This window comes from Aquarana catesbeiana, linkage group LG01 (assembly GCF_042186555.1).
Source record: "Aquarana catesbeiana isolate 2022-GZ linkage group LG01, ASM4218655v1, whole genome shotgun sequence".
NCBI classification, from domain to species: Eukaryota; Metazoa; Chordata; class Amphibia; order Anura; family Ranidae; genus Aquarana; species Aquarana catesbeiana.
The window spans coordinates 337,919,021-337,946,997 of record NC_133324.1 but is presented as its reverse complement, the minus strand read 5'-3'; the positions used below and the strand labels follow the sequence as shown (position 1 = coordinate 337,946,997).

The 27,977-nt window shown below is 40.9% G+C and overlaps 1 protein-coding gene across 7 annotated transcripts in view; it reads right to left on the bottom strand.

Annotated features, from left to right (window-relative positions):
- The window catches only part of ADCY4 (adenylate cyclase 4), a 134,224-nt gene that overhangs the window by 1,341 nt on the left and 104,906 nt on the right, over positions 1 to 27,977 (bottom strand). For all 7 annotated transcript variants that reach the window (XM_073631846.1, XM_073631883.1, XM_073631870.1 and 4 more), the window contains exons 13-25: positions 25,711 to 25,788; positions 25,522 to 25,591; positions 18,826 to 18,923; positions 17,958 to 18,042; positions 15,210 to 15,347; positions 12,867 to 12,950; positions 11,107 to 11,291; positions 8,088 to 8,172; positions 5,445 to 5,603; positions 5,189 to 5,335; positions 3,087 to 3,194; positions 2,773 to 2,887; positions 2,531 to 2,655 (exon numbers count right to left, since the gene is read on the bottom strand). In XM_073631846.1, coding sequence (XP_073487947.1) covers positions 2,531 to 2,655; positions 2,773 to 2,887; positions 3,087 to 3,194; positions 5,189 to 5,335; positions 5,445 to 5,603; positions 8,088 to 8,172; positions 11,107 to 11,291; positions 12,867 to 12,950; positions 15,210 to 15,347; positions 17,958 to 18,042; positions 18,826 to 18,923; positions 25,522 to 25,591; positions 25,711 to 25,788 — 1,477 coding nt within the window. The remainder of the gene's footprint in view (positions 1 to 2,530; positions 2,656 to 2,772; positions 2,888 to 3,086; positions 3,195 to 5,188; positions 5,336 to 5,444; positions 5,604 to 8,087; positions 8,173 to 11,106; positions 11,292 to 12,866; positions 12,951 to 15,209; positions 15,348 to 17,957; positions 18,043 to 18,825; positions 18,924 to 25,521; positions 25,592 to 25,710; positions 25,789 to 27,977) is intronic.

The window sequence follows — 27,977 nt, the reverse complement described above, 5'->3', positions numbered from 1 at the left end:
AATTTGTATTTTATTGAAGGGCATATATATATATATATATATATATATATATATATATATATATATATACATACATATATATACATACATATATATATATATATATATATATATATATATATATATATATATATATATATATATATATATACACATACACACACACACACACACACACACAATGAACTATGTAGATGTATCACGCACACACACTAGACTTTACACTAATTAATATCATAAGAACAGTTGGCGCAGCTGCTCATCTCCAGTCTGCTGATAAATTGTATACCGTAATAATGAGACTATGGAAAACCGTGGGCTAGCACAGCTACTTAGCAGAAACCCTGTTTAATAATGTAGCACGTTTTATGGTATTTTGTATATAATGACAACACTCTAAAATTAGTAAAAGGGCAGTGCTATTAAAAATGCATTAAAGTAAAAAAATATATATATCTTAATCTATATGAATGCAAGTGGTAGGAAACCTTGACAAAAATGTACTTTGATAGCTAACAAAGTGGCCATTGCAGTACAACATTACACATCAAGGATATGATCGGGAGGGTTTCACATGGCTTGACCTCAATACAAGTAAATTGCTGACAAAACTGCTCGATGGTTAATTTACCCCAGGAGGACAAGTATCACTACCCATAGACGTGAGGATCATAACCTAAACTGGATAAAACTATGCTGGATTAGGTCATGGTCAACTCATGTCTATGGCTACTTTTTACCAGGTGATTTATTTCACATGTATTACAAGATTTTTCTTCAACTTAGTAACTGGGAGCAGGTCAGATGAGGAGTTCTCAAACCTTCTTTACCAAATCAAACTTTGGCAACCTAATCTTCTTCTTTCAATTCCAATGTGTTACTTCCAGAGAGATCTGGAATTATTTAAAGTAATACTAAAAGGCTTGCGTTTTATTTTTTTTGAAGTAGCAACCCCCTGCCAAGTGCCCCCCAATAGCAAGCCTCCCGGGGCAAGCCTCACACAGCAAGGCTCGCCCCCCCCATTCATTGCTTCCTGCTGCTGTGTGAGCCAATGAATAGAGAGAGCACCGGGAGAGCCGCTGCTCTCATCACTGGATCGAGATGGGGCTCAGGTAAGTATAATGGGGGTCTGGGGGAGAGCTGCACCCAGGTTTTTGTTTTACCTTAAAAGGGGTTGTAAACCTTCCCCATTTTTCACCTTAATGCATTCTATGCATTAAGGTGAAAAACATTTTTAAAGGCAGCAGCGCCCCTGAGCCCCCCTTATACTTACATGAGCCCCGAAATTTGCGCGACGGGAACGAGCACACCAGCTCCGGCCGGTGTTTCGCGTCTCGATTGGATAGATTGATAGCAGCGCAGCCATTGGCTCCCGCTGCTGTCAATCAATACCAATGACATGGGCACCGGGGCCGAGTCCAGCATTCGTGTATGGACGCAAATGCTGGATTAGGGAGCGCACCTGCAAGGTAACCCCCTCGGGAGAGCGCTTCTCAACTCCTGTCCTCGGGACCCACTAACAGGCCAGGTTTGCAGGATAACTGAAATACATCATAGGTGATCTAATTTGCTGCTCGGTGATTGCAGTATTCTAGTCTACATCTCCCCAAGGTAATATTTAAAATCTGGCCTGTTAGTGGGTCCTGAGGACCAGAGTTGAGAACCACTGTCCTAGGGGGTTACCTGATGTGGAGAGGAGCCGCGAGAGCCCAGAAGATGAGGTTCGGGGGACACTGTGCAGAATGAGCTGCACAGTGGCTTAGGTAAGTATGACATGTTTGTTATTTAAAAAAAAAAAAAAAAAAAAAAAACCTTACAATCACTTTAAGGTAATAAACCTTCTGCCTTTAGAACCACTAAGTCTTTTGCATACTTAAAAATACATACAGGTTCACCAACGGAGAAGGATTATCCAAAGCTGACCACATACCTTATGCTCTCTTTGTACAATCTGGTGTAAATCTACCAACTACTAATTATATAGATGGATGGGTTGGTACTCATTACATTTGGTAAACCTAAAGGAAATTGTACAATCAGATTATAACATGGTATATGGTGAGCTTAAGCCCTCGTTGTATGGGCCAGCAAAGACTTTTACATCTAATATAAATTTTATATGTAATACTCGAGAAAGCATATATCTGAAAACTGAATATGTATGCAGCTCTAAAAGGACAGTTTTATTTATGCACCCCAAACAATCTAGGTGGACAGCCCCACCTGGGATTACGGACATCTGTAAGATTTGTGCATTGTTTCCAAATCTGTTGCCTATTAGGCCACATTCCACATTGTCCCAGGGCAGCTTTTGTGCTACCACTTCAGTGACCAAATTGGATCAATACACTTTAAGAAGGTTGCTCATATTTATATCCTTGAACCTTCAATGGTATTATCTTCAACAAAATGTTACTTGCAACACCGGTAAGCAGCACATTATACATATGACACATTTAGTCACCTAGTAAATGAACATTTCACTGTTAATTATAAGATTTAGCCAGTGTGGAAATAAGTAAGGCACTACCTGAATTTTTCCAAGTACTCCAGTACTGTCCATACGACTTGCCACATTGACAGTGTTCCCCCAGATGTCGTACTGTGGCTTCTGTGCTCCTATTACCCCTGCTACTACAGGTCCATGGTTAATACCTAGCAGGAAGTAATGACAATTGTTATTGCTGTTACAAAGAGGTAAAAATACAATAAACCAAAATTTCATTTGGTAGTAGAAAGCACATTACCAAAAAAAGTTGAAATATGCCTTACCTATGCGAAGTTTGAAGTTGTTAAAAGAATGCTTGTTGATCACGTCAAGTTTTCCAATTAATGCAGTGGCAAATTCCACCATGATACCAATGTGATTATAATTCCTGTCTCCATCCTGGTGGATAAAGAGAACAAAAAGCTAGTATACTGATATGTAATGTCAACACAGAAGTATCTCAGTGGTAAAGATAAAGATCAACATTCTCAATAGTATGCGTGGTTATGATAAGAATAGCAGAAACATGGTATCACACAATTGTCTGTGTGCATTCCATATACAGAAACTAACGCAAGGCCTGATGTAAAAAGGATACCTGAGGATTTTCCTGTCCCGATGTGGCATTTAATCCTGTTGCTGCCATGTAAGCACTGCCAATGGTCTTTATTTTTTCTACGCTGCTAAACTTTGGCTTGGAGAGTAGCTAAAGAATATATAAAATACATAGACTTGTTAATAAATGTAAAATCTAACAAGCACGTGGACAAAATTCATGATCATTAACAATCAGAGAAAGAGGCATAGGTATGGGGGTCAAATCTCTGCTTTGGGAACCCCTATACAGACTATTAGTTTAACAAAAACAAAGAAGCAGACGTAGTGTTGGTTCTATTGAAAAAGGAAATATGTTGGAATCTGGCCCAGGAAAGACATTGTGGGGCTGTAACATCTGGCAGACAGGCATAACAACATTGTTATGCCTATCATAGTGAAGAGGGCATAACAATGGTTCCTTTTCCTCTGCTGCAGGGTTGCCAGTCTTACCCCTGCTGTTAGAACAATGATCTTCTGTAATAAAGTATACATAATGTAAAGTGTTACTAAACCCACAACGGTAAAATCAGTCTTTATGTGCAGTAAAGCATGTTTGTTATACTCACTGTGGAACATAAGGGGGTAATCCTATCTTCTCTGATCCTCCCCTTCTTCCACAGTCTCCAATCCATCTTCTGATAGAACAGAGCCTTGGAAGCGCTCAGCTTGGTGTGTATTGCTAAAGTTATTTTTTTCTTGGGAGGGTGCATATGATCAGCACAGGGCCAGTCAGCACTGTCCAGAGGGTTAAGGGTCCTGCAGCCCCATAGAGCAGTCAGGGGAGAATAAAAACTTCTCCTACAAGCTTTAACCAGACATTGATAGAAATCAGACTGCTATATACTGCTGATAACAGGTATTTAGCAGTTTATATTTACTAAAATAATTGCCTTTCCATGTTCTGTGTACTGTGGGAGACTAATCACTTACACGCGAATTGTCCAAACACAGAGGAAGACAATGCTAAGAAAAGACACTAGGGTGTAAGGTGAATCCCATTTAGGTCTGCCAACTCAGATTAAATTTGTATTAACCACTTCCGGACCGGCTCACGACAATATACGTCGGCGCTTTGACGAGGAATATCGTTATGGCAGCAGCTAGCTACCATAACCCCGGTATCCTCTTCTTTAGTGAGCGGTCCGGTTTCAGATAAAAGTGGTCTCTGCAGCGGATTCGCCGCAAGATCACTTATCGGTGGCGGGAGAGGGCCACCCCTCCCGCCGCTTATCTCTTACTGGAGCTGCCGTCAGCGATCGGATCCTTCTCCCTGTGTGGTATGGAGCTGAGTGAGGGGAAGATGGCCCCCACCCAGCTCCATACCATTGCAGGGGGGGAAGCGATGCCCATAGCTCTTAAAGGGACCTTTTTTTTTTCAAATTCATTTTTTTTTTAAATTTCATTTTTGTGTAAATGAGATCTTTTTGACCCCAGATATCATATTTAAGAGGTCCCGTCATGGTTTTTTTCTATTACAAGGGATGTTTACATTCCTTGTAATAGAAATAAAAGTGACTTTTTTTTTAAAAGAACAGTGTAAAAATAAAAAGTAAAATAAATGAAAAAACGCGCCCAGTCCCGCCGAGCTCGCGCGCAGAAGCAAACGCATACGTGAGTAGCGCCCGCATGTGAAAACGGTGTTCAAACCACACATGTGAGGTATCACCGCGATCGTTAAAGCAAGAGCAATAATTCTAGCCCTAGACCTCCTCTAACTCAAAACATGCAACCTGTAGAATTTTTTAAACATCGCCTATGGAGATTTTTAAGGGTAAAAGTTTGTCGCCATTCCACGAGCGGGCGCAATTTTGAAGCGTGACATGTTGGGTATCAATTTACTCGGCGTAACATTATCTTTCACAATATAAAAAAAAAAAAATTGGGCTAACTTTACTGTTGTCTTATTTTTTAATTCAAAAAAGTATTTTTTTTTCCAAAAAAAGTGCGCTTGTAAGCAAAAAAAAAAAACAAAAAAAAATGATTTTAACTTGTACACACCAAATCTCAGAAAGAGGCTCGGTCCTTAAGGGGAGTAATCTTAGACAGGAAGTACACACAGATGTAATATCTTTTCCACATTTATACACTTATTGGCCTACATACCTCATCAAAGTCAGCTATTATCTCATTAAGCAGTCTAAGACACTCTAGGCCCTCATGGTTTTCATCAGACTCTGTGTAAAATTCCTTGAAGTCGGGTATGGAGGCAAAGATGACGCAGACACAGTCATAAGACTGGTAATACAGGTCCTGCAGAGGTGAAAAGTATGTACTGAGAATGGCAAGAACCTATACACAATAAACAACGTTAAACATTTAGAAGAAATCAAATACTGGAAAACCTATTGTTATGGGTTACCTCATTCCTAAGGTTCTGCCCAATGAACTGCTGGGCTACATCAGCAGGGAGGACATTTTCTAGTAGGACCCTGTTCAGATTCTCCATGGTCTCAATACGTTCACGCTCCATCTTAAACTTCCTTTTCCACAGAAAGTCAAGACGACAATAGAATTCATTCTACAGAGGGAATAAACGCATACGTTTACACTAGGCCATGTAGGATATGCGCAAGATCACTTTCATTGTAATTTTGTTTATTTGTGTAGTTGTGAATACTATTAGGTTTTGCTGCATTTCCACTTTATTTTCATTAATTTTATTTATTAGTAGTAGTGCAGAGGACCTTTACACACAAAATATGTAAAGTATAGTGTAATTTGACGTTATTACTTCAGATCTAAGATCAGAATTGTATTTTAAAGTTCTGTTCCCTATGGGACAAGGTACATGTAGCATTGGACAGTGTTTAACCACTTCAGCTCCAGAAGGTGTACCCCCAAATTCACGCACAGGCCATTTTTTTGCGATACGGCACTGCGTTACTTTAACGAACAATTGTGCGGCCATGCGACACTGTAGCCAAATAAAATGTTTGTCCTTTTTTTTTTTTTTTTACACAAATAGAGCTTTATTTTGGTGGTATTTGATCCCCTCTGCAGTTTTTATTTTTTGGGCTATAAACAAAAAAAGACCGACAATTTAACAGAAAAAAAAAAAAAAAAAAAAAATATTTTTTACTTTCTGCTATAAAACACATCCAATAAAAAAAAAAAAAAAATCTAATTTCTTCATCAATTTAGACCAATATGTATTCTACTATATATTTGTGGTAAAAAAAAATCCCAATAAGCAGATATTGGTTTGCACAAAAATTATAGCGTCTACAAAACTATGGGATTTTTTTTTTTTTTTACTGGTAATGGCGGCGCTCAGTGACTTATAGCGAGACTGCGATATTGTGGTGGACAAAATCGGACACCTGACACTTTTTGGGGACCAGTGACACTAATACTGTGATCAGTGCTAAAAAATATGCACTGTCACTGTAATGACTCTGGTAGGGAAAGGGTTATCAGGGGTGATCAAAGGGTTAAATGTGTTCCTAGAGAGTGCTTGCGAACTGTGGGGGAGGTGCTTTGACTGGGGATAAGGTAAAGATCCCTGTTTCTGCTTAGCAAGAACACAGGATCAGTACATTCCCCTCTCACAGAACGGCGGTCTGCCTTATTTACATAGGCAGATCGCCGTTCTGCCTGTCTCCCGAACGATCGATGGGTCCCGCTTATTGACTCCTGCTGTGTCCAATCACAGTGTGTGTTGCCGGGAGCACACGCCCAAGACCCGGAATTGTCAGATCACGTGCTAGGTACGCGATCTGGCTGCTCTGTCGCAGTTTATGCGCGTGGGGTGGTCTGCAAGCGGTTAACATGGATTCCAATGACCCTAGTTCACACCAGTGCAGTGCGTTCCAGTACAGTCAACAAAAGTAGAACATGTTGCATTTTTTCTGTGTGGAATGCATTTGGGATGCAGCAAAACACCCCAACAATTGTCCTCAATTCAAACAGCGGAGAAAAAAAATGGGTTTCAAGGCATCAAAAATGCTCCAGAATGCATTAAAGAAAAGCATCAGGAATCCAGAAATTGTGGTGTGAACCAGCCCTTAGTGCTTTTTAACCCTAGGTCTGGTTACCGACGTGCCCTTCTCCCCTCCTGATGTGGCCCATCCAACAGCTATGAAGGAGACACATGATTTATAACAGCAGCTTGTCTCCGCTGTGTACACTTTCCTGAGACAAGCAATGGCAAGAAGAATGCAGAGGGAGGGGGGTCCATGTGTCAGCCTCTGCATTCCTCTTGCCTTTGCTTGTTTTGGGAAAGTGTTCACAGCCACGGCAAGCTGAAGCTATAGCTTTTGTCAGATCGACTGTGGCAGAAGGGAAGACAGGTTGGTACTCATAACTCATAGGGCTAACTCATAGGGAAATATAGAAAAAATGGCAATAAACATGAAAGAATGGTCCCCTGAATAGGAATGCTCCTGGAAATTAAAGGAGGAAGGGGGGCCAGGGAAACCGGCAGTAATCAGGCAATGTTTTTAAGCCTTCTTTTCTCCAATATGCTCATTTGTATAACAATAACACGCACTGGTTCACATCAAGCTGACCTCATTTAAATGTATATCTGGTAAAACACTGAAACTATATATCTTCCTTTAACACAAATCTGTCACACTACTAACAGCGCCATAACTGATGATAGTCACTGTACAAATTCCAGTTTGGTCCAAGAGCCCACAGCTTGGGGCTAAGCAGTGATGCCGCATCAACAATTGCAGTCTAGTTAGGTAAGATCTCAGATAGGCACTCTTAACTCTGCTATTTGAAAATGCAAATCCCATGGATTTATGGAAACAAAAGGACAAGGGGCCTGTTCTCAATCTGTCACTTCTCGCAGTTTATGCAAAGTGGGCCTCGTTTATTAAAACATCTTGTAGACGGAATGTCTCGGGCAAATTGTGTTACTATTGTAACGTATTCATTTTATGCTTTGTCAAACTGTACTGGGACAAGGAAGAATGGAATCAGATTTGGTGCTATAAAAAAAAAAGAAATTACTGGAACAAATGTGTGTTCTGACCATGAATCTTTAAATGCTCACCTGTCTGGCCAGGGCAAGGAGAGTGAAATAGAAGATAAATAATGCAATACTGCCCATAATCTGTGGCTCTTTTAGGACTCCAGGCCTGAAAAAAATGAGAAGAGTAGGTTAAAATTACCTGAAGGTAGGTTCCATTTTTGGTTTTAAGTCAGTTTCTTATTTTACATACAGAATTCACGTTAATGTTTAGCTGACAAATCTCTTCCTGTTATACCGTCCAGTGTAGTGTATGTAAATAGCCTGCACATCACTTTGTCATTTCCTCCTAGAATCCTATTCTAGTGTATTTCCACATTTCTCCCTTCCTCATTCCATCATTCAGTATTTAAAAACTTTTATCTGCACTCCAAAAACGCATTAATTATTTCAACAGTTACTTTATTTATTCTTACACAATAGGAATAACAGAACTTAACATTTCTCGACGTACGGATATGCAGTCACACGCAAAAAGCTGCGAAGGCTGTCACTGATTTGTTCAGGCTGCTGTCCATGGCTGATTGCACATACCTGTGCACCCCCGCCCAAAGAAACGTGCTACAACAAACTATTCTGTTTTGCCATCGGTCAGCCAAGAATTAGACAACCCAATTCAGGAAAACCTTGTCTCATCTGACAAATCTTATGCCGCGTACACACGAGCGGACTTTTCAACCGGACTGGTCTGACGGTCTATCCGACGGACTTTCGGCGGACTTCTGAACAAACGGACTTGCCTACACACGATCACACCTAAGTCCGACGGATTAGTACGTGATGACGTATGACTGGACTAAAATAAGGAAGTTGATAGACAGTAGCTGCCCTAGTGTCGGTTTTCATCCGTCGGACTAGCATACAGACGAGCGGACTTTTCGACCGGACTCCAGTCCGTCGGAAAGATTTAAAACATGTTCGAAATCTGTGAATCCATCCTGTTTTGTGCCAATAGTTCAGTCTGGAGATGTTGGTTTAATTTCAATTCCATCTGGTTGGTACAGACCAAAATCGCTACCAAAATCACTATGAACGTTCCCATAAACTTCAGTTTTTTAAACCATTTATACAGTTTTAACTTTAGTGGCTTTAAATTGGTGTACTTAACATAGTGGTCATTAAAGCGTACTTTCAACCTTATTTAAAAAAAAAAAAAAAAAAGTAGAAAGAGAAAAAAAAGTAAATACTTATTTTCTTCTAAAGTCCAGGTCCTTAAAGCGGAGCTCCACCCAAAAGGGGAAGCTCCACTTGTCTGCCCCCCCCCCCCAAAGCCTCATTTAGCTTCTCTTGGGGGGGTACCTGGTTTTGACAGGTACCAGCTCCCACTGCGGAAAACTGAGTTAGAAGTTCGCCCCCCTCCTTCCCTCCGCAGCCTTCTGGGACACGTCACAGGTCCCAAAAGACTGCGGACCCATTCACAAAATGCAGCTTGCTTTGTGCAAATTTGTGGGGGAGGGGGAGCCTGGAGATCCTCTTTAATTCTTGCATAGGCTTGGGTGACATATCCAATCCCTGTGTATGCACAGAACAGCGGATCACTCCTAGGTCCTTGGCAGCATTTCTGCCCATGCGCATCAGTTCCACGCACTGCCTCCTGGGATTTCCACATCATGCATTCCATTAGGCAGTTTGTAGGATATCATGCACGTGCAAAAAAAGGCACGGGGTCTCAAGGACCGTCTGTGCATGCGCAGACATGCTGCAGGGACCTGCCAGGTCTATGGCAAAATTCTTGGTGTATCTGGGCATGTGTCGAATCTCAATTCAAGATGGTGGCATCGGAGAGCAGTTTAGGGAGAACTTTCTCTACAAGCAAGACAACACTGGACTCCATAGACTAGCAAGTATATTATTTTTCTTACTTTTAAACAGGGACAAGTTTTAGGATTTAACATTTTTAGTTTTGATAGTAAGAGTGGAGTGTATGTTTGGGTATACATTTGTTTTCTTTAAAGTAATTGTAAAGTCAGAAGTTTTTTTTATCTTAAAGAGGAGTTCCCACTAAAAAAAAAAAAAAAAAAAAAAAATTAAAAGTCAGCAGCTACAAAAATACTGCAGCTGCTGACTTTTAATAATCGGACACTTACCTGTCCCAGGGTCCAGCGATGCGGGGGATCGGAAGCCCCGCTCGTCACCCCCTCCGTTTGGCGGCGCTGGCACTGCAACTGTGGGTGCTCGGCTGTGGCTTCACAGCCTGGCACCCACTGCGCATGAGCAAGCGGTGCCGCGATTGGCCACGCAATCATATGGGACCTGTCACGTGTCCCATATGATTGACAAGAGGGAGGGGGCAGAGCTGAGCCCTTCCTGCGCCCAGGGAAAGTGATGTCATCAGCCCAGGCACTGAAGGAGGCAGACTACGAGGGACTCACTAGCAATAGGCATTTAAAGGGGAGTAAAAAAAAATTTCCATTTTTTTTTTTAGGCAGATTTTTTTTTTCGGGTGGAACACCACTTTAATGTATTCTATGCATTAAGATAAAAAGCATCCTGTTTGCAGCAGCCTCCCCAGCACCCCCTAATACTTACCTGAGCCCCATCTCTATCCAGCGATGTTGTAGGAATGTCTCGGCTGCCAGGGACTCCCCTTCTCATTGGCTGAGACAGCAGCGCAGCGCCATTGCTAGCCAATGAGAAGAGAATGGGGGGGGGGGGGGGACGTGGCTCTGTGTCTGAATGAACACAGGGAACAGCTGTGGCTCGGCTCGGGAGCCCCCATAGCAAGCTTCTTGCTGTGGGGGCATGTAACAGGAAGGAGGGGCCTGGAGCACTGAAGAGGGACCTGAGAAGAGGAGGATCCGGGCTGCTCTGTGCAAATCCTTTGCAACAGAGCAGGCAAGTACAACATGTTTTTTTTTTTTTAATTAAAATTAAAAATTAAAAATAACAAACACAAGACTTTAGTATCACTTTAACTATATCATTTTGACAGTTAGCATTTCATATATTTTATAGAACACCATGGGGGAAGTTGGCTCTATAACTTCATCAACAGTCAACACCAGAGAAGACAATATTTGCTTTAAGATACAAGAGTGAATACCTAGAGATGTTCTGGTTCTCAGTAAGCAAGTCAATGTAACAGTCCGACAACCAGCTGTGAGTGTACAGGAAGATAATATTGTATATCACCAGGGCAATGCTGAGAAGGATCAGTTTGACTTCAAAGTTCAGAAGCAAAAAGGCAGAACAAGCCAGAAGCCCCAGAATACAGCAATACATGTAATACTAAAAAGAAGAAACATAAAGCAACAATTACAACACAATACATAAATATACTAGACAAGCATTTCCAAAATCTTGCACACAACTTTACAGTACAACAGGCTCTAAACATATGTGTTCACAGAGTCCAGAGGGCATGCTTGCATAATGTGGTTATGTGATTATTTTCAAGGAATTTAAACCTTGACATGTGCTGACAAGCTGATGATTACAATCTGTCTCATTTGTACCACAATAAATAAAATCATTGTATCTAGGGACTGTCATCTGACATTCAGATCCTGTTACTGAATGCAACTGTGGAAACTTGATTTATATGTACAATATATATATATATATATATATATATATATATATATATATATATATATATATATATATATATATACACATACACATATATACATACACACACATGTGTTTGTACCGTTAAAGTAGAATTCTAGGTTTGCCATAGCTCTAAATAGTTTGTTTTGGCCAAGCTGCCCAAATGATCTAAGTCCATTACTAATTGATGTGGCTGCTGACTGTATAAGCACTAGATGACAGGAAGCAGTGCTGTGTTTTTAAGAGTATGGGCGACTTTACGTCTCCGGAACCATAATCAAGTTGGCCTAAATGCTTCTCAGCCATTCAGCTGAAGCCTTGTATTCTTATAAATGAACATAAGTTTCATCGGATTGGCTGAAGTGGAGAGGTGGTTAGATAAGGTCATGATTTGCGCTTTGGCTAATCAGAGGAAGCCCTGCATTCATTGGCAACAATACAACGTTTTCACTGAATGGCTGAGAAGCGTTCAGGTTTACTCAATCCTGTTCCAGCAGCAGACAATAAAATGCTCAAGTGCTGCAGAACACAGAACCAGATACTGTAAATGGCATGTAGGCAGGTGCAGTCTGTATCCTCCACTACGGGTGCCACTCAACAGCAGTGGCAAAGCAGATGGGGAGGAAGTTGAGGGGAACTTAGTTCCTCTAAGATCTCCTCAGTCAGTGTGGGGCGCTATCTGATTAGATGCTGGTGACCATGTGACTTTGTTGGTCATCTTGGATCAAACAGAGTCCAGCTCCTTGGCTTGGCGTGCTTTTGGCGAGTGGCTAGTGTAGGTATAGAATCTCCATCTGCCAGGGACAGTGCTTAGAGACAGGGAAAGGTTCCGGAGGAGTAGGGACAATGCAGGGACTATGTTCACCTCTCCAGGAAGCCTACCAGTGTGGACTGGCCAGGCCACATTCTGCTCCTCGTAGTACAAAGCCATCAAACGTGTGCCTAGGTGAATTGCTGATTCTCCTTTTTTAAGGGCTTATTCACATGTGCACTCAGCTCCATGCAGCACTGTTTTGTTTACATTTTTTATTACCGCTGCACACAGTCTATATAGATTGAATGGGCTGTATGGGCTCACCCGTGCAGTAGATTTTGCAGTGGATTTTGAAAGGTATAAAAAGGTACATGAGGATGGAGTTCTGCATGCTGCATGGGGCTGAGTGCTCATACTCTATTTTCTACAGCAAAGCTGCCAATATTGTACACAGATTAAGAGAAAACAGATAATACACTCAGAGAATGTCAACAGACCGGCAGGCTATATACTGTTAAAATGACTGGAGTTACAGATGTATTAAAAGAGATTCCTGGACATGCCCCATCAGGTAGAAAAAACTGAAAGAAAAAAGAAAAAAGCAAGAGATTAGCTCTACTGAATGCATCTGAATGCTCAATGGAATGACTGAACGATTTAAAAAAAAAACGCCTTTTATGTAGAAGCCTCCAATAAACAAGGCGGTTACTAGTTTAAACATATGTGATGTGGGAGCTTCAAAATGTTATATGCAGTATCTCACAAAAGTGAGTACACCCCTCACATTTTTGTAAATATTTTATTATATCTTTTCATGTGACAACAAGAAATGACAGACACTTTGCTACAATGTAAAGTAGTGAGTGTACAGCTTGTATAACAGCGCAAATTTGCTGTCCCCTCAAAAAAACACACAGCCATTAAGGTCTAAACAACAAAAGGTCTTGGCAACAAAAGTAAGTACACTCCCAAGTGAAAATCTCCAAATTGGACCTAAAGTGTCAAAATTTTGTGTGGCCACCATTATTTTCCAGCACTGCATTAACACTTATGGGCATGGAGTTGACCAGAGCTTCACAGGTTGCCACTGGAGCCCTCTTCCACTCTTCCATGGCGACATCACGGAGTTGGTGGACGTTAGAGACCATGCGCTCCTCCACCTTTCGATTGAGGATGCCCCACAGATGATCAATAGGGTTTTAGTCTGGAGACATGGTTAGCCAGTCCATCACCTTTACCCTCAGCTTCTTTAGCAAGGCAGTGGTAGTCTTGGAGGCGTGTTTAGCGTTATGTTGGAATACTGCCCTGCAGCTCAGTTTCTGAAGGGAGGGGATGATGCTCTGCTTCAGTATGTCACAGTACATGTTGGCATTCATGGTTCCCTCAATGAACTGAAGCTCCCCAGTGCCAGCAGCACTCATGCAACCCCAGACCATGACACTCCCACTACCATGCCTAAAGTGTACGTAAACCCCCCTAACGTTTTCGGCCAAGGAAGTTGCCATCTTTGCCTCTGTTTAATCTACAGCTGCCATGATGCTGCACATGTGATCAGTTATGACACCAGCCATTGGATGGTTTGACAGTTTGGTTGAGAGCACAACCAATGGGAGTGTTACATTTCCATCATGTGCCGGAAATTAAACTGTTTTATGGATAGGTTTACTTCCACTTTAACAGTAGGCAAGACACACTTGTCTTTGTACTCCTCACCTGGTTGCCGCCACACACGCTTGACACCATCTGAACCAAATAAGTTTATCTTGGTCTTAGACCACAGGGCATGGTTCCAGTAATCCATGTCCTCAGTCTGCTTGTCTTCAGCAAACTGTTTGTGGGCTCTCTTGTGCATCATCCTTAGAAGAGGCTTTCTTCTGGGATGACAGCTATGTAGACCAATTTGATGCAGTGTGTGTCTGAGCATACATGTATTTCCCAAAGACAACCTCTGGATATGATGCTGAGCATGTGCACTCAACCTCTTTGGTCGACCATGACGAGGCCTGTTCTAAGTGGAACCTGTCCTGTTAAACCGCTGTATGGTCTTGGCCACCATGCTGCAGCTCATTTTCAAGGTATTGGCAATCTTCTTATAGCCTAGGCCATCTTTATGTAGAGCAAAAATTATTATTTTCAGATCCTCAGAGAGTTCTTTGCCATGAGGTGCCATTTTGAACTTCCAGTGACCAGTATGAGAGAATGAGAGCGATAACACCAAATTTAACACACCTGCTCCCCATTCATACCTGAGACCTTTGTAACACTAACGAGTCACATGACACCGGGGAGGGAAAATGGCTGATTGGGCCGAATTTGGAAATTTTATACAAGCTGTACACTCACTACTTTACATTATAACAAAGTGTAATTTCTTCAGTGTTGTCACATGAAAAGATATAATAAAATATTTACTAAAAAAAAAGAGGGGTGTACTCACTTTTGTGAGATACTGTACATCTTTCTCTAGTGGAAAACTGTTTGATTTTCCCAGGTTTTCTGCTAGCTATAAATGTTTCTTCCCCTGAGGTGTGTTCCAAGACTTGCAAATAAAATAAAAAATATATATAAAATCATCCCCAGTCAAATGTTATATTTATATATTTATTTGTATTTATTATTGTTTCCTTCAAATAGAGTTTCATGCAAGTTTAAAAAAAAATACAGTTGCAAAAAATGTATTAATTATAAATATATATTTTTTTGTTAGCGAACTATCATCGGCTATAAGGTTTAAAATGTAGTTGGCGTCACTGGTTGAATGGCTTGCAACAGTGGCTTATTAGGCCATTTGTTAAAGACAGAAAATGGTGATGGGAAAAAAAAAGGACTGATAAAATTACCAAATTGAATACTGCCATAAACAACACAGTAAGAATAGTCAGGATTCCAAAGGGCACTCTGAACCAGGGCTGGCTGGAGACTGCAGATGAGAGAGAAGGAACCCAGTGCAAGATTTGAGGTCCTTTGAGGATACATTTCTGTTGGAGAAACAGAAGAAGGGTCTTAGTAAAGCGAGTTGGCAATGTATAAAGCTCTATGAAGCTGTAAATGTTTGACTCAACCTTATATTTTACAGTGGAGGTTGAACGAACACAGAAAAAGTCTACTTACCATTTAGAAGAAGAAATAAGCTCTCATGTGTACAGTACTACATAAAACAGTTTTAATCATTTTCCAGCTTTGAAAATAAGTTACAGAGATTCTGCTTGCCAGAGTGCATTTGCTCACTGAACACATTTCAGCACTGTGTACCATAAACTGTCTCAGCTAGGAATGCTCAGTCTAGAGGATAGGGTTTGGCAGACAGTACTGAGATGAAGCAGCAAGATTCGGGACAGTAAAAAAAAAGAACACAAAACTGGGGATAAACCACAGACAGACATAATTATTACTAAATTTGGATCTTAGTTGGCACTAAAGATAAGAAATGTAACTATGATATGTATCTTCCCCTCTGTCTGGCACTGATAAATAAAACTTGGCATAAAATGAAACCTCTTGCGAAAAAAACAGAGGGAGGCTGCTGTTGTGGACTTTCTGAAACTGTGAGGTGCTTGGCTATTATGCTGACCACCTGGCTTTATTTGTTTTAATAAACCTCTTTCTTACCAAATAGGGCTGCCATCCTTTAAACCAGATAATCAGTTTTTTCTTTTTAAAAAAAAAAGGTCTAGCAACCTCTGGTGTAGGATGACTTAGGCCCCTTTCCCACGAGGTGGACTCCGCTTCCACGGAGCCCACCTCGGTCCGCCGGCTCAGCGAGAGATCTCTCCGTTGATCTCCGCTGAGCCAGCAGATGACAGGTCCCTCTCTGCTCACTGAGCGGGGAGGGGCTTGTCAGGCGCCACTGCTGCCGGATCACCCGATCCGATAGCGACGGATCTGAACGTAGGGCCATCCGTCTGCTTTTAGCGGATCGGACTAGGTCAGATGTCAGTGGACATGTCTCCGCTGACATCCGTCGCTCCATAGGGTAACATGGAGCACCCGTTCAGGTCCGCCGTCAAAACTGACAGGCGGACCTGAACGGTCCGACCGTGTGAAAGGGGCTTAAAAGTAAAATTAAACCTTTGGGTTTTTTTTACTAAAATAACAAACATGTTATAATTACCTGCTCTGTGTAATGGTTTTGCACAGAGCAACCCCGATCCTCCTTTTCCAAGATCCCTTTTCTAAGATTTCTGGCACTCCAGGCCCCTCCTCTTTAGTGAGTGCCCCCATGGAAAGCCCCCTCGTCACAGCGTTTGGTTGACAGCAGTGGGAGCTCTCGTGCACATCGCTGTGGGGGCTCCTGCAGCACAGAAGGGTTTTTACTTTATTAAAGGTAAAAAAACTTGAGGCTTTGGAACCAATTTAAAAAAAAACTTGGCTTTTTTATGGAGCACTACAGTTTTGATCTCGGAATGGAAACCAGGACTCTCCACAGTGTTTAAATCACAAGTGCACATTTAGTACAGTTATCCTTAAAAGGTTTCCACCCCCCCCCTCCATGCCCCAACGTACTACAACATACTACATGTAACTAACAAGCTTCCACAGAGATCTTTGCAGTCTCAGCATGTGTACAACCATCGCAAATAATCCTTGTAATGTGTCAAATATGTTTATTTACCTTTGATCATCAGCTCAATTTAGTGACCACAGTGCAGTAGATTCCTGAAATACTGCAACCAGGAAAATACCACATTATGGCCACTAGATGAAACTGACCATTATAGGAAATAACAGACATATTACAGAGATTATTTGTAAAAGCTGTGCAAATGCTAAGACATTTGAACGGCAAATTATTTATAAATAGACCCCAAATCACAGTCTCTGTACACAATGTTTACGATCCAGGCAATACGTCTTTTATGCATCCAAAGAAGAGAGTCTTCATATTTCTCTAAAAAGAGATTCTCTTATATGCATGGCAATAATGAATGGTCATCTGGACCAAGAGTCTTTTCATGAAAAGGTTTTGCAGCTCTCAGTAGTTGCACAGCAAGATCTCTGTGGAAGGTGGACAGGCAAGTGTCGGAATTAGGAGGTCAACTGTTGGATGTACATCTGTACAAAAAAGCTTCAACAAAACGAAGGACATCTACACACAGATACAGATTCCCTGTTGAATAAATGTGAATGAGATGGGTAAAAGATAGCTTCAGCTAATTTTCTCGAACTGTAGAGAACTCCTCAGACATGTTATGCTCTTTTTGAGGCTTAATCTTAGCGACCGCTATGATTAAGCCCTGAAAAGGGCGCAACACATCTGAGGAATTCACTACTACATGTGGAGAACAGGAGCTGAAGACCTCTTTTACCCATCTCATTACATTTATGCAACAGGGAGTCGGTGTCTGTGTGCCACCATTTTATTGAAGTCTACTGGAGCCTGGCATGCCGATTCTGTCTGTCTTGCACCAGTTTTTTCACATGCTGATCTGCCTGACACAGGTTTGGGGGGGCATTCGAGTGGTACTATTTTCATCGTTTTGTGCTACATATGTACAAAAATGCTGGTATCCTTTAAGCAAGAGATGCATCATGAGGCTTCACACTTGTGAACTGGAAAAACAAACAATACCCAGTTATATACTACTCACCGCCAGATGTCCAGCAAAACAAGTAAATAGGTAGAGTAGAAAAAGGAAGAAAGAAATGCCATAGGAGATGCCAAGAGCGGTGTTCCTAAAGACAAGATGTAGAGTATTAGGGCACTGTGACATAACTAATGTTGTAAGATACTTAAGAAATAATACCTAATAGCTATATAACTATTTAGAAGACCAATAATTTGTTTTCATGATTATTTTTTCTGGAAAAATTGGGGCCATTACAAGCACTAACGTAGAAACAAAAAAGTATGCGGTCTATTGAAGGGCTTTCGGATGTTTTTTGTAGCTTGTGCTATTAAACCATCAATATAGATGAAAGTATATTACACTATCTTTATTGGTAAAACATTTTGTTGTCCACTTCATGTTAATATATGACTGGCTGTCATGGGTTACTGCATAAAACTTTGTACTTAGATAAACTAGTCAAACAACTGACTATGGCCAACATTACAGGTAAACAAAATTAGTAATTCTTAATTTGGCGCATATTGTAGAGAGTTAAAAAAAAAAAAAGAAAAAAGTACTGACAAGTGCAGGAAAACGATTTTGAACTATACACTACCACTTTAAAAAAGAATGTACAGTTGTCATCTTAGAACATAAGACAGAAGTGAATTACTCTCCTGTAGTATAAATTGTCATTCAGCATGTTTTCTACAAATCAATATCACTTATGATAATGTAATACATGGCAGTGGCCGGTCATGCTTTTATGTTGGTATTCATACCCAATCCTATCATAAAGCTCATCAGCTTTAGAGGGTTTGTAGCCTTATCAACAGTTTACTGTAGCTAGATGCAACTCTAGTGTCAAGTGACATACGTGGTCATGTGGTATATTTCCATCACTTACTTGGGAGACACCAACATCTGGACAGCAAAGTTGCAGGTAAAGATGAAGAAACAGCAGGCTGTGTAATATTTGATCGATGGTAGGTCAGATAGCCGGTACTATGTAAAATGATCAAATTGGAGACCAGTTGTTCATAGGTTTTTCTTTAAAAATTCAACAAGGTTCATAAAACATCTGTGACACTGTTTTATCAAATGTGAGATATTTATAAAGATTAGGCAAGCTGACAACCCAACATTTACTGCGCCTTGATTTTTCACAACACCTAAAAGCCTATTTCACACTTCTGAGTTTAAAATGCATTGATTTTTATTACATATTTTTGCAGGTACCATTTTTAAAAGCTTTGGTGTATTTTTGATGCATCTGAACACTACTTCATGCATTAAAAGACACATACGACGATGTATGTATAATTTAACATGTCATACCATTTATCTATATGGATGATGAATGGTATGGCATCTGTTTGCTGGAAGCTGCACCTAAAAAGGCAAGCAGGTATTTTGTAAGGGAAACCTGTACTAAGGAAAATCTGGAGGCTGCTATCGCTGACATCCTGAACATTCAATCTGCCTGTCTACTTCTGATTTAAATGCAGATTCCCTGACCAAGATCATGTAGCATATGATGAAGTCAGAAATTCTAATTTGCATACCAGGTCAATGAATCACACTATTAAAGTTACTTGAGCAGTATTACCAGCCGGTATGTAGCATTTTCAGATAAGAGATCAGCAATGGCATATAAATTTCTCTTAGACTAAGTTTAAAGGAAACCTGTGCTATCACCAACAGCAATACCCAGAAGGCAAAATACTGTATGCACCCCACCCTAATTACTGCAGGCAGCTACCAAGGAAGCAGTGGAGGAGCTGGGGTCTCTGGAGAGACGAAAGTCAAGATGAAGGGTATTCAGACAAGGTATAGTTATTAATAAAATGCCTACATACTTTTCAGCACAGCTTTCTTTTAAAAATGCAGCACAGGAAAATGCATGGGTTAGAAATATATACTAGTAAAAAAAACACATTCTAGAAATACCTATACACTTAAAGGAGAGCTTAAATGTATATTTAAAGGCTAAACTTTTTTTCCATTTTTTGAGTAGCAAAAAGGATTAAAACCTCATTCAGGGTTTTTTTTTTTTAATCTGTGCACCAGATACAGACTTCCCTTTACTTCCTATCCTGTGGACACATCAGAAGGTAAGAGGAAGTTTATCCAAAGTGAGGAAAATCCCCTGTTGATAGTTTCACCGGAAAAAGTGTCCCCATTGTAAGATATAACATGTATTTCTGTTCCAGTGAGATCAAGTTTTGGCTTCACATACACTTTAAAGAGCAACTAAGCTTGCATTAAAGTGTACATGTGTGAATGTGGACCTAAACATACAATTTTATATATTAAAAAACAAATAGCAAAAATGTCACATTTCTGGAAAAGTGCCAGACCCATAGAGAATCTCAGAATGGAGGCACTCCTTAAAAGAGAAGTATGGGTTTGGGGGTTTTACCTCCATCATACTTACCTACGTGGATGCAGCATCGGTCCGATGCTACATCTGTCCCCCCGACGCCTCTGCACTGAGAACTGAGCGATCAAACACTGCTGATGGCTCGGTTCTCTCACCTCCCCGAGTAGAAAGCTGCTGACTGTCAATCAGCAGCCCTCTGCTTTGCTCCTTCATGCTCATTGGAGCGCTGAGCTGTGGAGGGGCAGGGGAGTGGCAATCTCAGGCTCTCAGTGGCTCGCTGAGAGGCTGAGATGGGTATCAGTCCTGGCAACTAGCCTATCCAGACTCCCATTGTCAGCATGACACGGGGCCTGGACTGATTTCTGTGATGTCAGCAGAGGGCGGACTTCAGACCGCTCTCTGCTGAAACCAGGTCACAGGAGTGCAAAACGAATTGTACCCCTGTGACCAATAGGAGAAGTCCAGCCAAATGAGCTCAGGCTTGACTTCTCCTTTAAATGAACTATACACAGTATGCTGAACAGCCCTCTCCAGTCCTTGAGTTTAAAATAACTTTTAGTCTGTTGAGCTAAAAACTGTGAGAAGAATGGGGACTGTTCTTGGCTATATGCATTACTAGTAGGGCATGCGCAACTCACTTTCAACTTTTTACACGTTTGACATGTTTTATACAGCTGCATCAGACGACAAACTGACACCTCCTGATTATGTAGGAGAATGACATGGATAAGTGGAGTTCCCCTTCAGCACAGAAGGCATCTTTAGGACTCGTATGCCCATTTTAGAGTGGAAACTATTCAAGTCTGGAGTTCATTTCATTTTTCTTAGCCTTAAACCTTATACACACAATCTTTGTTTAAAACTAAAACTTTTAAAAGAGAACACAAGATTCCCAGAGCACTAAGGAATAGCTAAAGATCCAGCGCAGCAGTAGCTTGACTTGGCTTAAGTATTAAGTTTGGTTTGTATATTGCAGCTTGAACTACTGAACTCTGTAAACAGAGGCTGCCAGGAGATGGCCTTATATTTAAATAAAAGCAAAATAAAAGAGAACTTGAATTGGTTTTATATTTTTGTCCTAACCATAAAAAATATATAAATAAAACTATATATTTCCTTCCTCCCCCCTCCCCTTCATGTAGATCCTTATCACAGCAGGGATACATCGCAGTATGAGCCTGATAGGTTTCAGTGGCAAAATAGGTATAAGCATTTAGGGGTTAGTCTAGCCTTTGGAAGAAGTGAAGAATTAATTTATGGCTAGGATTAGGGATTACTTTTAAGTGCTAGGTTAATGTTAGTGGTAGGGATAAGGTTAAGCATTAACTGGGAAATTAGTTTGTTACTTACATTTTTTGTTTTAGTAGTGGTAAGCATTTCACACTTATGCTTTTGATGAAAGCAACATTTAAGCATTAGGGGGAAGATAAAGTTATCTATTGTTAGTGTAAATTTTAACATTGTTTTTGCAGGGAGGGATAGGGTTAAGAGGCTGGGGATAAGTATTATAAATAGGTTACAGGTTGAAGTATGAGTGGTTACAGTTTAATTTATATCTTGCTTATGGTGCCAAAGTCCCAATATGAAATTTACTGCTGTGGGTAATGATGCCAGAAAGCTAGTGTACCGTACCCGATGGCCCAGCTGCATTCACTGGCAAATGCAGAGGAAAATAATGGTCTGTAAACCGGAGGAAATGAAAAGCATCTGTGTTGCCCATAGGTATTTAAATTCAGTTTCTGCTTATTAGAAAAATGACAGATGAATATTGGGGCAACAATAGCACATCCTCTTGTTTAGCTTTATATCGATGCCCTATGCCAATACTGAAGGGGTTTGAGCGTTTTTAAGCTGGTCATACGCATATAAGACTTATCTAACACATTTTTCCACCCTCATTACACAATGCAGACAGAAAAATCTCACGCTGCACCTACTGTATTTTGGCCCTGTGAACTGTCAAAATGCTTGAAGAGTGCCTGCATATGACTGGATGAAGACACTGAAACAGTCAACAATTTTTTCCCAGTTGCTTTGATTTTGTAAATCAAGGACTGTCGGGAGGCGCAACTGACATGGCCACTCACTGAGTGAATTTCCTCCTGTTCATCAGGAACCAGGCAAACTTTACTGTATACCACCATTGCCTAAAGGTTTTCTTTTTTTTCCTGTTCCTATTTGACAACTAGAGAAAATCTACACCGATACATTCTTTTAGGTTTACAAAAAATACACCCAATTAGAAATTTGCCATTCTAAGGAATCAGCACAGTATCTCACAAGAGTACACCCCTCACATTTTTGTTAATATTTTATTATATCTCTTCATGTGACAACACTGAAGAAATGACACTTTGCTACAATGTAAAGTAGTGCGTGTACAGCTTGTATAGCAGTGTAAATTGTCTGTCCCCTCAAAATAACTCAACACACAGCAATTAATGTCTAAACCGCTTGCAACAAAAGTGAGTACACCCCTGAGTCAAAATGTCCAAATTGGGCCCAAAGTGTCAATATTTTTTGTGGCCACCATTATTTTCCAGCACTGCTTTAACCCTCTTGGTCATGAAGTTCACCAGAGTTTCATAGGTTGCCACTGGAGTCCTCTTCCACTTCTCCATTGACGAATGGTGGATGTTAGAGACCTTGCACTCCTCCACCTTCCCCACAGATGCTAAATAGGGTTTAGGTCTAGAGACATACTTGGGCAGTCCATCACCTTTACCCTCAGCTTCTTTAGCAAGGCAGTGGTCATCTTGGAGGTGTGTTTGGGGTCGTTATGCTGGAATACTGCATTCAGGGTTCCCTCAATGAACTGGAACTCCCCAGTGACGGTAGCACTCATGCAGCCCCAGACCATGACACTCCCACCACCATGCTTGACTGTAAGCAAGACACACTTGTCTTTGTACGCCTCACCTGGTTGCCGCCACACAAGCTTGACATCTGAACCAAATACATTTATCTTGGTCTCAGACCACAGGACATGGTTCCAGTAATCCGTATCCTTAGGTGAATAAAATCAGGTGCGCTACTAATGCCAAATCACACTGGTTAAAGGTGCCCCTTCAACGTAATTGTACATATTATTCAGACATTGAGTGTAAATAGATGGATTATTCTAATAATATGCAGTCCACCTAAAAAGTGAATGACTAATAAAAAGTCCTGAAAAATCAAACCGTGTATATTTCTGTGTGAGCAATCCTTTCTTCAAACGCGGAATGTATTTGTATTGAACAAGCCAGATAATGGTAAAGAAAAGGGGGGCCGCTTACCAGATATGCAGGACCCCTATTACGGGGGTCTTCAGGGCTCAGGTATACCAGATCTTGTAGGCAGGAACAGCTGATTTTGATTTCACACACAGACTTCAATCTGCCTTGGACCCTTTTCGAGCGCTGTGGTAACAGTATAATGAAGTGTGCCTCTGTGGGATCACTCATAATACGTAGAGAGAAATTACAAGTACAGAGGGTCCCCCATAGTGTAGTAGATTAAAACTCTTTTATTAAAAGACGATGGGTAGCCAACATCAAAAGGTATAGCAGAAAATCCAAGACGAAACTAACAGCTCAGCCGCGGTGAAGCTAGCCAGCTGATGTGTGGTGACGTCAGGTCCCGTGGTCTTGGCAATCTTCTTATAGCCTAGGCCATCTTTATGTAGAGCAACAATTCTTTTTTTAAGATCCTCAGAGTTGTTTGCCATGAGGTGTCATGTTGAACTTTCAGTGACCAGTATGAGAGAGTGAGAGCGATCACACCAAATTTAACACACCTGCTCCCCATTCACACCTGAAACCTTGTAACACTAACGAGTCACAGGACTCCGGGGAGGGAAAATGGCTAATTGGGCCCAATTTGGACATATTCACTTAGGGGTGTACTCACTTTTGTTGCCAACGGTTTAGACATTAATGGCTGTGTTGAATTATTTTTTGGGGACAGCAAATTGACACTGTTATACAAGCTGTACACTCACTATTTTGCTACAATGTAAAGTGTCAATTCTTCAGTATCGTCACATGAAAACATATAAAAAAATATTTACAAAAATGTGAGGGGTGTACTCACTTTTCTGAGATACTGCATGATCAACCACTTGCCTACAGGGCACTTTTACCCTCTTCCTGCCCAGGTCAATTTTCAGAGCTATCACACTTTGAATGACAATTGCGCAGTCATGCAACGCTGTACCCAAATGAATTTTTCAGTATTTTTTCCCCACAGAGCTTTTTTTGGTGGTATTTAATCACCGTTTTTTTTTTTTGCCAAAAAAGAAAATGAACATTTTGGGGAAAAAAAAAAAAAAAAAAAAAAAACACAGAAAAAAAGTTTTCTTCGTCCATCGGACAATTTGGTAAATAAGTAATTTCTTTCCTTCACTGATGGGCGCTGATGAGGCTGCACTGATGAGCACTGATAAGTGTCACTAATGAGGAGGCACTAATATGCAGCACTGATAAGCAGCACTGATAAGCAGCACTGATAACGAGGCATTGAAGGGCAGCACTGGCTTGCATCACCGATAGGCACAGACTAACGTCACTGCTGGGACTGCACTGATGATCAGTGCCCTGATTATCTGTACAGTTCTCAGCTCTCCTCTCACTCTGTTAGTGCGAGGCGAGGAGAGCCGATAAACAAGATCTCGTTTACATTTGATCAGCTTTGATTGGACACAGCTAATCACATGGGTAAAGAGCCACATCATTTACCGAGATCGGGGTTGCACCATGTCCCAGAACAAGAGACCCCGCCCACTGCCATTTGTCTATGCGGCGGGCCGGAGGCGGTTAAAGACTATCCACAGTCATTTTTTTTTAAATTAAAGGTCAGCAGCTACAAAATACTGTAGCATTTGACTTTTAATAAACAGACAATTACCAGCCCAGGGTCTTTGAGTCCCTTTTTGCGCCATCTTGACTGGGAAGTTGGTCGTAACTTGCTGCTGTTTCACACCCAGTTCCCCACTGCAGACGCGCTGCATTTCAAAATGGTTCTGCTGCAGTCTCCTTGGACATGTGAGAAAAGCCTTTTAAGTGATGTTCCACTAAGTCAACATTTAAGTTGGTAGTCTGTTAAGACTAAGCTAATGCTTTGTGAGGGCTTACTGAATAGAGGATGGTACTGGTGTTGAGCAACTCATGAAAGATTAGTATCGCTTACCATTTTGAACTAGTATATTGTATGTGGCAAATGACACGCATCACACCTCACCTCTTTCTCTATTGCTGGCTGATTGAAGTAGAGGGTGACCCGGTTAAAATCATCAGATTTCTTCCACTGCCTGAGAAGCAGAAGCATCAAACAAGGAGGTTACAGAGCACTGTTACATATGTCTTTATACACATACACTGAAACATATTTTTTTTTAATGTTCTTAATAAATGTATTAATGCTGCATACCTTAAGGAGTTCAGCTCTTCCAAAACATTATAGAGGTTCTCATTGGTTGGCTCATTTGTCTCCTTTGGACAACGAGATCTAGAAATAGGAGAAAATTAGATTTATTAAAAAATAAAAAGATGTAAAGTAAATGTCAATAGGAGTAAAATCTAATTCAAAGGATAACTCCAACAGGCTTTGGGAGGGTGCAGATAAGTAAAATACACTGGTATTTTAGATTAACCACAGACTGCTGTTGTGAAATTTATGTGGAAAGGTTTCTGTTTTTGACCCAGTGGTAGACAGAGTCACCACGGGTCTACTGTGCAAGACCAATGTCTGGGACCCCCATTCAATAAGTGGTCCAAAAACCTCTTAAGGATAATGCCTCTAAAAAGGTAGCAAGCAAATTTTTATTTTAGTTATGCTGTGTTAATGTGAACAATTAACAAATATGAAGCAGGTGTCATGGCAATCTGGCTGCAAACGTGGAAATACACTCTAAGCCATTGAGCTGAAAATAAAAAAAATTAAATGATTCCGGTATGCTTGCCACTGGTACATTGTATTCTGACAGTGGCAGAATAAGTGTCCCTTAAATAGAAGTTGATTAAACAATCAACATCCAATTGAGTGGTGAAGCCCACAAATTGATTGAAATTTGGCCAGTCCATGCTGGACTGGCTGAATTTCAATCAGTGTATGGGCAGCTTAAGGCACTGTGCATTGACTAAAAGCTGATAGGAGCAAAAAATGTCCAAGCCTAAATAAAATGGAAGAAGGTCCCAGTACTTCTCTTACTCACATCCAATATAAATTGTCCCTCGGTGTTCTCTGCACAAATGGTGTTTACAGTACCTTGAAAAAGTATTCATATCCCTTGGTTGTAACTTGACAAAATGTGGAAAATTTCAAGGGGTATGCATACTTTTTCAAGGCACTGTATGTTCACGCTGCTTGGACATCTCTGTTGCAGCAGAATTTTTTAATTATCTATTATTACCAACTCTAGTGAAGGTAGCAAAGGCAGAGAGTGGTGTAAGGAGCCATAATGTAGTCCCATTTGCCAGCAAACCAATTAAGTGAAATTTGTTTAGAGTGGAATTGACCTTCAAATTACATGGATATATTAACTTCATTATGTTAACCTCCAGACAGGTTTGCATAGTTATTCTTTATATAACACAAGCATAGTCAGCAGCACTTTTCAATATTGGAAGATCACAAAATATACACAAAGGGATAAACATGATGAAACAAAGACACAAGACACCAGGGCTCCCATAAACCTTACAGTCTAAAGTTCACGTGGACACTAAAATGGGGCTAATTTCTAAGCTTGCTATTTGAGCCCCACTGTTCTATTCATTTCAGTTGCTGGTCTGGCAAGAAAATTCCTAAAATGTGGGTGGAAAGATGCCTGCAAAGTAGGTGCTAAATAGGAAATATTAAAAATCAAGTGAAACCAATCACTTAGCAGCTAGTGATGTCCAGGAAACACTGAACTGTGCAGATCCATTCAACGTTATGAAACCCATGAGTTATAAAAGAAATATAAAAAGCTGCTTTGCCAAATTGTTTTTGAAGTTGCATTCTTCTAGGGTTGATATCCTCATTAGGTATATGTATATTAGGCTCCTGACATGCAATAAGTACGTTGGTGTGAAGTACCTGTGGTATGTTAGAACAATGTAGGCAAGGGAAGTTGGCAAAGTTCCATGTCCTTCAAACTAAGGCCTCTTTCACACGGGGGATCCGTATGTCCGTTTTTCATCCTTCCGTTTTCGGATGAAAAACGGACATACATGTATCCCTATGGAGCGTCGGATGTCAGCGGTGACATGTCCGCTGACAGCCGACCCGCTCCGATCCGAAAAGTGTAACGGAGGAAAACCCTACTTTTCCATCCGTTTTCAGATCTGATCGGGTGACGACGGACTCTACGGTCCGTCATCACCCGATCCCCCATAGGGGAGAGCGGCGCTCTGACAGGTCCGTCGCAGTACAGTGTGCAGCGATGGACCTGTCATTTTCCTGCTTAGCGGGAATCGGCGGAGCGATCCCCGCTGAGCAAGCGGGTGTTCACGGGGCGGATTATCACTGATCGCCCCGTGTGAAAGAGCCCTTAATTGTTAAAAGAGATACAAATGCCAGTCCTGAAATTTGGAAATCAAGTCAACAATGACAGCCCTAACATTCCTATACTGACATCTTCCTTTCAATCTGAGTTTTCTGTAATACTCTGCAGTCAAATGATAAAGCTTTTTATATTTGCAGGTGGCAACTTT